At 39.1% G+C, this 14,416-nt stretch overlaps 1 protein-coding gene across 1 annotated transcript in view; it reads left to right on the top strand.

Annotated features, from left to right (window-relative positions):
- The window catches only part of dnah9l (dynein, axonemal, heavy polypeptide 9 like), a 429,781-nt gene that overhangs the window by 161,363 nt on the left and 254,002 nt on the right, over nt 1–14,416 (top strand). Inside the window, exons 37-39 of the mRNA XM_060828114.1 lie at nt 1,293–1,431; nt 1,525–1,617; nt 3,686–3,880. Coding sequence (XP_060684097.1) covers nt 1,293–1,431; nt 1,525–1,617; nt 3,686–3,880 — 427 coding nt within the window. The remainder of the gene's footprint in view (nt 1–1,292; nt 1,432–1,524; nt 1,618–3,685; nt 3,881–14,416) is intronic.

Raw genomic sequence — 14,416 nt, 5'->3', positions numbered from 1 at the left:
TTCCCAATTAGACGGGCTGATCTGATAACTGCTACCTCAGATATCTGACGTTAAAACAGGAAAGTACTGGGAAAAGATTTGCAATAATCAGACTTGGCTATTCTTTCAATAGTGCAAAATGTGCTCTTTTCTAAAAGGTTAAAAATGTGTTTATCTAAGACTTTTGCTCATATATAATGTTAATGTTTTACTTGACAACTTGCCAATTGACTCAATTAACAATCTAGCAAATGCATTAACAGGTAGCTATACCTTCCAATTACAGCATTATTATAAGTTCATGAACTGTAAAAGAGGCAAAGGCATTTCATTTACGTTTAAAACTCTTCCAGTTTTCCACCAATGATTCACACCTGCATACAGCTAGTGCAAAACCCGTCAGTTTCAAAAGTCAGCTCTCTGAAAATATACTTGACTTGGGGTCTTGATGAACCTAACATTCTGTTAAGTGGATAATTAATAGCCATGAGTCCTATTTCTACCTGCACCTTTCTTGTGCTTCACAAAATGTCACTGGGCAGAAATAGAAATCTGTCACAGATTGCATATTTGCTTTCTTTGCCATTTTCTTTCCTTGACATCTCCATTTGGTTTTATTTTGGGACTGCAAAATTTGAGAGTGGAGGTAGAAATTAAAAACGCCCAAGGTGATGTACATAGCGTAGGAGTTGCAAAGAAACTAAGGAGAGTATTTTGGTGGCAAACATCGAGGTGGGATTTGGGGACTGAGTAGAGAACAAGGATTTTGAAGAAGAGCCCAGTAGAGTTGTGGTTGAGCTGGTAAAATGATGAATTGCGAGGAGAAAGAGAAAGTCACAGAGGTATAGAATGGGAATGCAAAGTGGGTTTTAGTAAAGAGAGCCGCATGGCTTTTGTGACAATTAATATGGAAGATTATGAAAAAATACTACAAGATGGAATAGCTTTGGTAAGGCATAAGGTTTTGTCATTTTGAGCTTTAAATGGCATATACTTTATTTAGACTCTACTAGAATGAATGGAATTTAATTTTTCAAGGTTCCAAATCAGGCATGTCATCCAAGCCACTAGACTACCATCCCAGTTATGAAGGGGAAAATCTACCACAGATGTTTTTTGGGTAAAGCCTTAGAAGGCAATACCTGTATTGCTGCAATTATGACCAGATCCAGGAGAGAAAAATGTCACAAAACAGAGAGCTGAAGAAAAGTGAAATCATCAAAGGTCATGGAAAAGCTAAAGAAAGATGAGTGTTGAATTTTCATAATTCTTATAATTTTAATGCGTCTTTTATCTTTTTTTTGATTTGTCAGACCTTGTGCAATGGTGATCCCAGACTTTGAACTGATCTGTGAAATAATGTTGGTCGCAGAGGGATTTATAGATGCAAGGCAGCTTGCCAGAAAGTTTATAAGTCTCTACACACTTTGCCGCGAGCTATTGTCAAAGCAGGTAATGTAGATCTTAGAATGAAAAGAAGCATGCTTTTCAAACACATTTTGTTGTCACTGATTTGATTGCTATTAAATATTTATCATCCTGTAGGACCATTATGACTGGGGTCTTAGAGCTATAAAATCTGTATTGGTAGTTGCAGGATCACTGAAGAGAGGCGATCGAAACAGACCTGAGGAACAGGTAAGTTGAAGTTGTAGTTCAAGCTCTTTATATTAGGTCAATTTTGACATCCATGTGTATTTGAGATGAGAATTCAGGTACAATGGAGAAGGGTTTGACTTGATATTTTCTACATTGATGTGCTAAGGGAGTCTGGATGTTTCTGGTCAGTGGTGAAACAATAACACTCGCTGTTCACCCTTTGGAAATCTGCTTACGTAAATCTTATAATATTGTGGTATAGTTGTTCCCTTTCTTGACAACAGTTTGAATCTGATACCTGGTTTTGAGGATTTCCAGGAATATAACTCAACTGATATAAGCAAGAAAAGTAAACATTATATTGACCTATTCTTGCAGACAGCGTGCCAAGACGTTAAAAGTACTGTAATCCTTGACTTTTAGTTTAAAATGTCAATAATTTCTGATTGCATTAAGATCATAGCTAAACTACAGTTAGATTTTAAAACAAATGACTGTAGCGATGTCTTTTCTTGCTTTCAAAATAGAGAAATTTGACATTCCACAGATATAAATGTAGCTTTTCAGGGCAGCCGAGGGTGTTTAATAGTAATTGTAAATTTAGTACATTGTTCACAATTTGATTGCATTTCACTGAATGAAGTGCAACTTTTGAAGGAATATTGCAATGAGATGAGCAGTGTAAGAATGGAGTTTTTTGCCAGGCCATAGATTTCCTACTCATTTAAATCAACTGGATGGAGGTTTGGGAGGGAAATGGTCTTCATAGCATTTTTGAGCACTTTGCTTTATTTTACATTGGGAAAAAAAATGGCGTTGAGCAGTTCACACTTCTTAAAGAAATACTTTCAGTTCTCCTTCAAAACACTTCTGAAGAAAAATTTCATATTTCGATTTTTCATGCTTCTATTTCCCTAATTTTCTTAATTGCCCTTTTTACAAGTGTGTTTTGCAGTTTTACCTGATTTTTTAAAACAAGTTATAAAACACTTGTTCTTTTAAGAAGTGTTTCAAGTCTTTTAACTTCTCAGCCTTTTCCCTTTTGCAACCAAAACATCTTCACATTTTTCTAAGGGGTTTGACTCATACTGGTTGACTGGAATCAACAGCTGTATCCCTGTCTTTCCCTTGCAGTTTTGGTGAGACTACTTAGTCTTAATCAGCTTTTTGGAAACATTTTGCTGATTACAGCTGGTTTAGTGCTGCTATTGCTTTTGCAGTCTTTTTACTGTCAGCCGTTTCTTTTGCGGAAGCGGACATGTTCATAAGCTGCTGAAAATATAAAAATACACTCATGGTTTTCTCACCGGAATTTTGTCCTTTTTTTTCTCAGAAGGAGGGTCTTTGAATATATGAAGATTTCTTCAACCTAGCACTACTGCTAGTGTATTTTACATGAGAGTGGTGCAAACTGCTACTCCTACCTCTATACAGTATAGTAACGTGACATTGAGTCTTCTGACACTAACCATCTTTAATATGTTGGTTTCTGCCAGAATTATGAATGATATCTTATGCAGGTTCACTGCCATCTATCATTCTGACTGGCAATAGTCTAGGTCACTGATACCTTGTGGGGAATGATGCCCCTATGATGTCTGAGGGAGAAGATCAGGCATTGTATGTTTCAATATTAATATCTCTATATTCGATATGAATCACCTAAGCTTAATCATTTAGATGTGTCTAAATATCAATTAAAAAGTTCCTTCTTCTGAAATTTTTCCTTCTGTTAGCATTTGTATTTTGAAGGGAAAAGGCAAGATTTGCAAGAGAATGCATTGAACTGATGCTGCTTATCTTACTGATCTGTCGTTTTTTCAGAATAAAAGTACTGCAAAAGCATATCAGTAGTCTGCCAAACACTTGACCAGGCTCTTACCCCAGTTGGTCTGTTTATCATCAAAAAGGAACAGAATTCAATATAGATATTTTAATCATCAATTTTAAACTTAAAAGCAGTACCATACGACAGATTGAGTTTAACTAACCATATGCACTATAATTGTTTAATTATGCAATCATTTATTGTGTTTGTTAACTTAATATCTTTTATTATAATGTTATTGTTCTGTCATTGTTTTATAGCACTGTTGCTGTTTTCCAGGTCCTAATGCATGCTCTTAGAGATTTTAATCTACCAAAAATTGTCACCAATGATGTTCCTATCTTTCTGGGTCTGATTGGTGATCTTTTCCCATCATTGGAGGTACCACAAAAGAAAGATATCAATTTGGAACAGATGGTGCGCCAATCTATTTCAGAACTGCACCTGCAGCCAGAAGACAACTTCATATTAAAGGTGGAAATAATAGCTTTATGCTTAGTTTATCATAAATCTAAATGAGCTGATGAAAGGTTGTAATGTTCACTGTTGTAAAATTTGTATCAAGACACACACTTGTAACAGCTGTCTGATGTTTTTACTATGTCAAGCTATGAGCTTAATCTAACAAATATTGTACCCACAATGAATCTACTATATCTGTTCTGTATATTATCCCCAGGCAACAGAGTGAAACATCTTTTGTATTATTGTGGTCTTAACTAAATGTGTTCCCATTAATATCGGTTGATTAATTATATCTAAAAGGTGCATAAAGTTTCTGTAACTTTTGTAATAAAACATTAGAATAGTAAAAACATGCACATATAATCTTAACCAGCTTGTAGGTATTCTTAATCAACCTATTCAGGCATGCTACGAAGCAGTTCTGGAGCTGGTGGATTTTGAACCCAGATCTTCTGCCCCAGAGGTGAGAACACTGCCAAAGCACCACAAAACCCCCTTTTAAAACTGTTTTTCTCTCTCTACAGATGCCAGAGGAAGTGGTGTAGACTGGTACAATTACAAAATTTAAATGCCATCTCGTTGTATATGAATAGGAAGAGTTTAGAGGGATTTGGGCCAAATGTTGACAAGTGGGACTAGATCAAATGTTGACAAGTGGGTGGCACGGTGGCACAGTGGTTAGCACTGCTGCCTCACAGCGCCAGAGACCCGGGTTCAATTCCCGCCTCAGGCGATTGACTGTGTGGAGTTTGCACGTTCCCCCCCGTGTCTGCATGGGTTTCCTCCGGGTGCTCTGGTTTCCTCCCACAATCCAAAGATGTGCAGGTCAGGTGAATTGGCCATGCTAAATTGCCTATAGTGTTAGGTAAGGGGTAAATGTAGGGGTAGGGGTAGGGGTATGGGTGGGTTGCTCTTCGACGGGTCGGTGTGGACTTATTGGGCCGAAGGGCCTGTTTCCACACTGTAAGTAATCTAATCTAATCAGTTTAGGATACCTGGTCAGCGCAGAATAGTTGGATAATAGTTTGTTTCTGTGCTATATGACTCTTTGCTGAGTTTTCCCTGCATTTTTGTACATAAGTATTTTAAGCAACTTGATCAGCTTTGTTATTGTACAGCATGACAGGTGAGAATTGAACCCAGATTCAGAGGTAGGGACACTAACACTTTGCCACAATGGCCCCTGTTCTGTAATTATCTCATAAACCTGTTCAGACATATTTTGATACATCAGGCGCAGGTAGGACCTGAACCATGGTCTTCTGGCTGAGAGGCAGGGAACCTATCATTGTGTCCAAAGCATAGCTATTTCTTAACAGACTCATCTTTGATTCTGTCTCTCACCATAGTATCCAGTTCCACATGTTTGTAATCACCATTAGTAGTGATCCCAAAATCTTGCAACCGTGCTCTCTCTGGGTTTCTTCCTGATTCAATTGTATCTTTTTCTTCCTGAAATGGTTTCTATCAATGATATATTAATTGTACTTAATTGTATACAGATGGTGGATATTAACTGGGGAACTCCCTCATGCTCCATTAAATGAAAATAGACTCAAATTGTGGTGTTTGGGATCAATTCCTATTTGCAATATCTTTCTCTGTAAAAGAATGATCAAACAAAGGTTCCAATTCTATTCCTCCTTTACCTAACTTTCTAGAGTTTGATGTGGTAGCAGAGGATGACTGCCCAATGTCAATGGTTGAAACCCAAGAAACTGTTTCAGACAGAAAATTAGAAACTTATTGGTCTTAATAGAAAATGACAGTAAGCAAATGTAAATTGTCAGGGCATACTTAATTCTTGGAGTCTGAATTGCAAGACCAGTGAAAGAGTGAGTCGGATATGTGGACATGCCTCTTCCAGAGAGAAAGCAAGGTACAATTTTAGTGTTACCACTTCAGTAAGAAATCTATGTTAGGTTTTTGTGAGATGTTTTAGGCCTTCCATTAGAATGATTGTTGGAATTGACAAGAGAAGCAATTTATAAAATGCTTCCCAGGCATGATTAGAATTTGATACAGAAAACTAATGATCATGCCATCAAGAAATATGAACTTGAACAGACTGCATAAAAGATTGATGCAATTCAATTTGAGGATCCCAGCATTGGTACTGACATTTAAATTAGTGTTGTGCTGAGGTGTCTCATATTGACAGGCTTCTGATTCTAACTGGTGTTCAGTTCTTAGAGAAGAAGACCCTTCTGGTTCAAATGTCTGCAGCCTTAAAAAAAAATGTCATGGAGAAACTGTCATTTCCTTCAATATTCATTGAATAAATGAGATTTGGAATTGTAAAAAGAATGTAAAACTCAAAGATTTCCTGATTTTAAAATGGTTTAGGTACTAAATGCAGGCATCAATACAATGGAAGTGTTAAAGCCAGGATGAACTCCAAAGAAGAATCACATCAAACTGAGAATGTTAACCCTGTTGCATACAAAGCATTGAGTTTCTGCAGCACTTCTGATTTTTATTTCAGAGCTCCAGCATCTGCAGTACTTGATTTTATTAGGTAAAGATGAAAGCAAACCTAGCCATTAGAGCAGAGGGAATTTAGAGCATAAATAATCGGAAATTGAATCTTGGGTGAACATTTAATTAATGCTTCAGGTATTCTTTGATGTACTAAACAATTTCACAACATACTCCCCAGTTTCCCTTGGTACATGGCTTAAACAAGGCAGCTGCCATATATCTGGAAGCATGGGACAAAGATAGAAATACTTTCATCTTTCATTTTATAGAGCTATTTACTAGTTTCGTGTTTGTACAATAATACGTAACAAGGATACGAGGAATATTATGGACAAAAATGTGCAGAAATGGATAGGAACTGGACTTGAGTTTGACTGATAAGTTAAATTTTCCAAAAAATGAGTTCAAATGTGTGTAAAAATATGAACATTATGGTTGTGAATACGACAGCTGCTTTTATTCTGAATACCTGGGATTCATTATCCCACTGTTCTGTTCTGATTTTGTCTTCTGCTGATATTCAGATCTGCTTGCATCCTTATTCATCTTAGCTTTAATCTCCCCAAAGTTTGTGAAAAGCAATGTGGCGACCAATGAAAAGCTGCATGATGTTATAGTAATCAAACTGCAAATTGTCAACATGTAAAAATGCACTCCAAATAGTTGGAGAATATAGAGTCAAAGAGTCATACAGCATGGAAATAGAACCTTTGGTTCGACTATGGGAACACCGACCATGTTCCCAAACTAAACTGGTCCAATTTCCCTATGCTTGGCCCATATCTAAACCTTTCCTATTCACATACATATCCTAATGTTTTTTAAATGTTGTAACTATACTTGAATCCACAACTTTCCCGGCAGTTCATTCCATACGTGAACCACTCTCTGTAAGAAAAAAAAAGTTGCCCCTCATGTCATTTTTAAAATTTTCTCCTCTCAGGTTAAACATTTGCCCCTGGTTTTGCACTCCCCCACCCTAGGGAAAAGACCCTTGTTATTCACCTTATCTATGCCCCTCATGATTTTATAAACCTGTATAACGTTACACCTCAATCTCCTACACTCCAGTGAAAAAGGAGCCTATCCTTATAGCACGTGCCTTCCATTCCCAGCAACATCCTGGTAAATCATTTCCAATGTAACAATATCCTTCCTATACCAGGGTGACAAGGACAGCGCACAGTCCTCCAGAAGAGGCCTCACCAATGTCCTGCAGCATAAAAATAGCGCAAAAACAACCTCAACAGGCATCTCAATTCTTATACTCAAAGGTCTGAGCAATGAAGGGAAGCATGCTAAATACCTTCTTAACCATGCTGTCTATCTGTGACATAAATTTATCCTTATCAATTAGCAAAATTCCAATTACCTTCTGTCTATGTGACAGTGCTCCTGCATTGGACAGTACAAGAATTGGTTCAGTTTTATTCTGTGTATTTGAATGTTTTACCTGTTGAAAGGTAGGATTTAATTAAACTCTAAAAAACATGTAGAGTGCTGAGCCATTAAGGTGAGCTGAGGTGTGGTTTAGTATGAGTGTTAAAGTAATAGGTTTAGATTAGATTAGACTTACAGTGTGGAAACAGGCCCTTCGGCCCAACAAGTCCACACCGACCCGCCGAAGCGCAACCCACCCATACCCCTACATTTACCCCTTACCTAACACTACGGGCAATTTAGCTTGGCCAATTCACCTGACCCGCACATCTTTGGACTGTGGGAGGAAACCGGAGCACCCGGAGGAAACCCACGCAGACACGGGGAGAACGTGCAAACTCCACACAGTCAGTCGCCTGAGTCGGGAATTGAACCCGGGTCTACAGGCGCTGTGAGGCAGCAGTGCTAACCACTGTGCCACCGTGCCGCCCACTGCTTTGTGATGGTAAAGTTGTATTTTATGAAACATGGCAATCAAACTGTTAAGATACATTCCTCATTATTAGGAATTAATTGCAACATTTCAGATTTTGAACAGCATAAAGGAGCAAATGAGGCATTTTATACATTAATGCTCTTATGTTTTCTGGTGAGGGTTTTGAGAAACAGGGTGCTGTAGATCAAGGGCGAGATAGAAGTAATATGAGTGACCCAGGTCCACCAGAGAGATATCATCAATAGAGGTCCATTTCCAGAATGGGTGCTCAGCAAAGATATTTCCCAAAGAGGCTGTAATGAATTGAGGGATGTAATAATTGTGGAATGTGAAGGAAAAGTTTGAATAATGGTTGAATGTGTAGGAGATGGGCAAGAAATAAGATGAATGTACTGGCAAAATAGGGTGAAAGAATCAGAAGTACAAAAAAATAGTGCAAGGGAGGATAGTGATTCTGGAAGTGATTTTTTGGAAAATAATGTACTTGAAGGAAGAACCTTCAATAATGCAAGAGGGAGGTCTCACAGTCATAGTCTTACCAGACAGGAAAGTGGAATTAGAGACTGTCAGGTGTATATATTAGACAATAAAATCAAGGCAACAGAACAGTCCAGCAACAAACAGTGATAGCCTTGCCCTGGGAAAGTCATTACAAATGGCTAAAGGGCTAAAAACTCCAACAACACTTGGGAAGCTCGACACCATCCAAGACAAATCCATTTGATCGGCATCCATCAACCACTTTAAAAGTTCTCACTGCTACAAGTGTACAGTGATAAGTGTATACCATTCATGAGATTCATTGCAGGAACATACCAACGTCCCTTCAACAGTACTTTTCATACCTGCAACCTATAAGGCCTAGAAGTACAAGAGTAACAGATAAATGGGAGCACTATGACTTGAAACTTCCCTGGAAAATTACACGATCCTCACTTGGAGTTATATTGGCATCCCTCATGGGCAAATAGCAGAGTGACCAAAAGCTAGACTTGCCAGCATTGTGCACATCTCATGAATGAATAAAAAATAAATTTCAGATGAGAATGGAATAGGCTACTCTCTAGCTTATGAAGCAGAGAAAATGGTTATCTCTTGTTGAGGGAGTGGCTATGGGATTCTGTTGGTTAGGTAGTTTAGGTGAGATTCAGTACGATTGGCCAGCTATATATATATATATCTTTGAATATAAATCATATAATCATATATTGAGAGAAGATGAGCATTCTATGAAATATGTGAATGAGAAAAGATTAAGAATTGACCATCTCAGCTTGAAACAAATGCTGTATAAAGAGCATAAAAATAGAGACAGAAGTAGATTATTCATTGCCACAATCTTTCTATGCCACGCAGTAAAATCATGGTTGATCTGTTCATGTTTTGAATTGCAAATTTCATTTACCCCAACAACTTTTGGTTCACTTGTGTATCAAAAATTAATCTACCCATGTCTTCAAACTATGTAATGCCCCTGTCTCCACCGGCTTTTGATGCAGTGAAATCCAAATTAGTACAAGCCTGAGAGAAAAAAAGAATTCTCCTCACTCTGTCCTAAAAGGGCAACCCCTAATTTTAAAGCAGTAATCTTTGTTCTGGACTGATGCACACGAGGAAGCATCCTTTCCACATCCTTCTTTTTCCAGAAAATTCTGGATCCCAAAGACACCAGTTAAGTCAACCTTCAGTCTTTCAGACTGCAGTGGAAACAAGACTACCATGTCCAATTTTTCTTTCCTTGTTGGTGAATCCACTCATCCCAGGTATCAATCTAGTAAAATAAAAAAGTGAAAGAACTGTGGATGCTGGAAATCAGAAACAAAAATAGAAATTGATGGAAAAATTTTGTAGGCTGGCAGCATCTGTGGAGAGAAAGTAGAGTTAACATTTCGAGTCCAGTGACCCATCTTCAGAAGTTGCTTGGAGTTCTGAAGAAAGGTCATTTGGATCTGAAACATTAACTTCACTTTCTGTCCACAGGTGCTGCCAGACATGCTGAGCTTTTCCAGCAGTTTCTTTTTGTATCAACCTAGTAAACCTCCTCTGAATTTCCTCCAGAGTCATAGAATCATAGAGGCTACAGCACAGAGACAGGCCCTTTGGCCCAAACTGGTACATGCTGACCAAAATATTCATCCACGCTCACCCCATTTCCCTGCACTTAGCCCATATCCTTCTAACCTTTCTTATCCATGTATTAATTGTTAATGTACCACCTCAACCACTTCCCCAGGCAGCTCATTCCATATACCTTCCACCCTCTGTGTAAAAAAAAGTTGCCCCTCAGGTTCACTTTTATTCTTTACCCTCTAACTTTACAAAGATGTCCTCTCATCCTTGATTCTCCGACTCTGGGAAAAAGACTGCATTCACCCTATCCATGCCTCTCATGATCTTATACACTTTTATAAGATTCCCCCCTCAGTTTCCTATATTCTAAAGAAAAACGTCCGAGTTTGTCCAACCTATCCCTATAACTCAGACCCTTGAGTCCAGGCAACATTCTTGTAAATTATTCTGCACTCTTTCCAGTTCAATAACATCCTTCCAAGAACAAGGTGACCAAAACTGAATACACTACTACAACTGCAGCCTCACCAATATCCTTTACAACTGCAACCTAACCTCCCAACTTCTATATTCAGTGGCCTGACAGATGAAGGCCACTGTGCCAAAAGCCGCCTTCACTGCCCTGTCTATCTGTGATTCCACTTTCAGAGAATTGTGAACCTGAACTCCATGATCCCTCTGTTCCATTACACTCCTTAAGGCCCTTCCATTCATCACGGAACTCCTATCTGGATTTGACTTTCCAAAATGCAAGAGCTCACACATGTCTATTTTAAACTTGATTTGCCATTTTTAGGCCCACATCCCCAGCTGATCAAGGTCCTGCTGCAATTTCTGATAACCGTCCTCACTGTCCATGATACTTCTTATTTTAGCATCATCAGCAAAGTTACTCATCATGCCTTATACATTCTCATCCAAATCATTGATATAGATAATAAACAGTAATGGACCCAGCACCGACCCCTGACACACTCCATTTGTCATAGCCTTCCAGTCTGACAAGCATCCTTCCACTATTACCCTCTGCTTCCTACCATCAAGCCAATTTTTTTATCCAATTTGGCACCTCACCCTGGATTCTAGGCGATCTAATTTTCCAGAGCAGCGTACCATGTGGAACCTTATCAAAGGCCTTGTTGAAATTCATATAGACTATGTCTACCATCCTGCCTTTGTCAACCTTCCTGGTCACTTCATCAAAGAATTCCAACAAGTTTGTGAGGCATGACCTCCCACTCATAAAGCCACGCTGACTACCCCTAATCAAACCCTGTCTTTCCAAATGCAAGTATATCTTATCCCTCAGAATCATCTCAAGTAATTTACCCACCACAGATTAGATTAGATTTGATTCCCTACAGTATGGAAACAGGCCCTTGGACCCAACAAGTTGACACTGACCCTCCGAAGAGTTACCCAACCAAACCCATTCCCCCATCCTATATTTACCCCTGACTAATGCGCCTAAACCTACGGGCAATTTTACCTGTTGTGGCTCTGTTCGCCGAGCTGGGAATTTGTGTTGCAGACGTTTCGTCCCCTGTCTAGGTGACATCCTCAGTGCTTGGGAGCCTCCTATGAAGCGCTTCGGTGTTGTTTCCTCCGGTATTTATAGTGATTTGTATCTGCCGCTTCCAGTTGTCAGTTCCAGCTGTCCGCAGCAGTGGCCGTTATATTGGGTCCAGGTCGATGTGTTTGTTGATAGAATCTGTGGATGAGTGCCATGCCTCTAGGAATTCCCTGGCTGTTCTCTGTTTGGCTTGTCTGATAATAGTAGTGTTGTCCCAGTCGAATTCATGTTGCTTGTCATCTCCGTGTGTGGCTACTAAGGATAGCTGGTCATGTTGTTTCATGGCTAGTTGGTGTTCATGGATGCGGATCGTTAGCTGTCTTCCTGTTTGTCCTATGTAGTGTTTTGTGCAGTCCTTGCATGGGATTTTGTACATTATGTTGGTTTTGCTCATGCTCAATCAACAAGCACATCGACCTGGACCCAATATACCGCCACTGCAGCAGACAGCTAGAACTGACAACTGGAAGCGGCAGATACAAATCACTATAAATGCCAGAGGAAAAATCACAGAAGCGCTTCACAGGAGGCTCCCAAGCACTGAGGATGTCACCTAGACAGGGGACGAAATGTCTGCAACACAAATTCCCATCTTGACGAACAGAACCACAACAATGAGCACCTGAGCTACAAATTTTCTCCCGAACTTTGAGCAATTTAGCATGGCTAATTCACCTAACCCGCATAGTTTTTGGATTGTGGGAGGAAACCCCATCTTTGGCTAATGATGGTGCAAAAATATCAGCCAGTGCCTGTGCAATTTCTTCTCTAGCCTCTTGCAGTGTTCTTGGATATATCTGGTCAGGACCTGGAGCTTTTGGAACCTTCATACATTCTAATACAACGATTGAATTGAATTGAATTTATTGTCATGTGTACCGAGGCACAGTGAAAAGCTTTGTAATAAAGGCAGATCAAATAGTTGAGTAGCATAGATAAGTAAATAATAGGTAAAAAGTGGCAAAAACAAAAACACAGGTACAGGCGAATGTTAAGAGTTTGTGAGTCCATTCACTTTTTTAAAAGAAGTAGGGTAGAAACTGATATGAAACTGGCTGGTGCATATGTTCAGGCTTCTGTACCCTTTCCCCAATGGTAGAGGTTGTAGTAAAATATTGCCAAGTTGGGATAGACTTTTGAGAATGCTGGCGGCCTTTGCTTGGCAGCGGGCCTGGTAGATGGATCCTATAACTAATACCTCTTCAACTGTGATATGTTCTATCCCCAAGATATCGCCACTAACTTCCCCACGTTCCCACGCCTTCGTGTCTTTCTCCATAGTAAATACAGTAGAAATATTCAATGAGAGCTTTGCCCATCTCCTGCGGTCCTACATATACATGTCCATTTTGGTCCTAGAAGTGTCCTATTCTGTCTCCAGTTATTCTTTTTCCTTTAATATACTTAAAGTACCTCTTTAATTCACCCTAATCTTCTCAGTCAAGGCTATGTTGTGCCCCCTTTTTGCCCACCTGATTTCCTTCTTCAGTAATCTCCTATATTCCCTGTATACTTCCAGGGATTCCCCTGATCCTGGCTGCCTGCCCCTGAACCATGCCGCCTTTTTTCTGTCCAAGGCCTTAATATCTCTTGTTATCCCAGGTTCCCTATTCCTGCCCTTCACCCATATAGAGCTATCTCACTTTTAAAGGCCTCCCACTTGCCAGAAGTTCTTTTGCCTGCAAACAGATCCCTGCAAGCTCCTATCTAATTCCATCAAAATTCACCTTGCCCCAGTTTAGAATTTGAACCTATGTCAGTTTTGCCCGTCTCCATAACTATTTTAAAATTCAGAGAATTATAGTCATTGATTCCATAGTGCTCCCCCACTGTTACCTCTGTCACCCGTCCTCCCCTATTTCCCAAAGGTAGGTCAAGTCAATGCATTTCACCTTTCTATAAGGAGACCAGAACTGCACATATTATTTTGAGATTTGGTCACACCAAGACCAGTATAACTGAAGCATACTATTTTTCTTCTAAACTAAATTCCTGTCATGATAAAGGATAGTATTCCATTAACCTTTTTGATTTAATTTATGACTCATGCACTGTGACACCTAATTCTCTTTACATCTTAGAATTCCAAAGTTGTTCACTGTTTAAGGAATTCTCTGCTTTTTTATTCTTCACATTTTCACAGTGTGCAGTGCATGCCATTTTTGCTCACTCCCTCAATATCTGTCTGCAACTTCATAATGCCTTCTTCATAACTTGATGTGAGCTTCAAATTTAGCTTCACTCCCTTGGACAAAAATCTTAAATGAAATAGGTAGATGCAAATGACCAGCTATCAGATTGTGTTGCAAAAGAAAATACAAGCACAAATACCTTTATAAGGGCCTAGGTGAGAAGCTTGTTGAAATGTTACATTTCATATAGAAAGTGGAGGCATTTGTTTATTTTGTTTTGTAACTTTCGTTGGACTTGTAATTTTTTAAGGTAAGTGTATCACTTTATTTTATATGAACTAAATTGAATTATATTTTGGATTAGTGGTGCTGGAAGAGCACAGCAGTTCAGGCAGCATCCGAGGAGCAGCAAA

Source organism: Hemiscyllium ocellatum, chromosome 7 (assembly GCF_020745735.1).
Source record: "Hemiscyllium ocellatum isolate sHemOce1 chromosome 7, sHemOce1.pat.X.cur, whole genome shotgun sequence".
Classification (NCBI taxonomy): domain Eukaryota; kingdom Metazoa; phylum Chordata; class Chondrichthyes; order Orectolobiformes; family Hemiscylliidae; genus Hemiscyllium; species Hemiscyllium ocellatum.
Note: the sequence above shows the minus strand (reverse complement) of the source record. Positions and strands in the feature narration are given on the sequence as shown.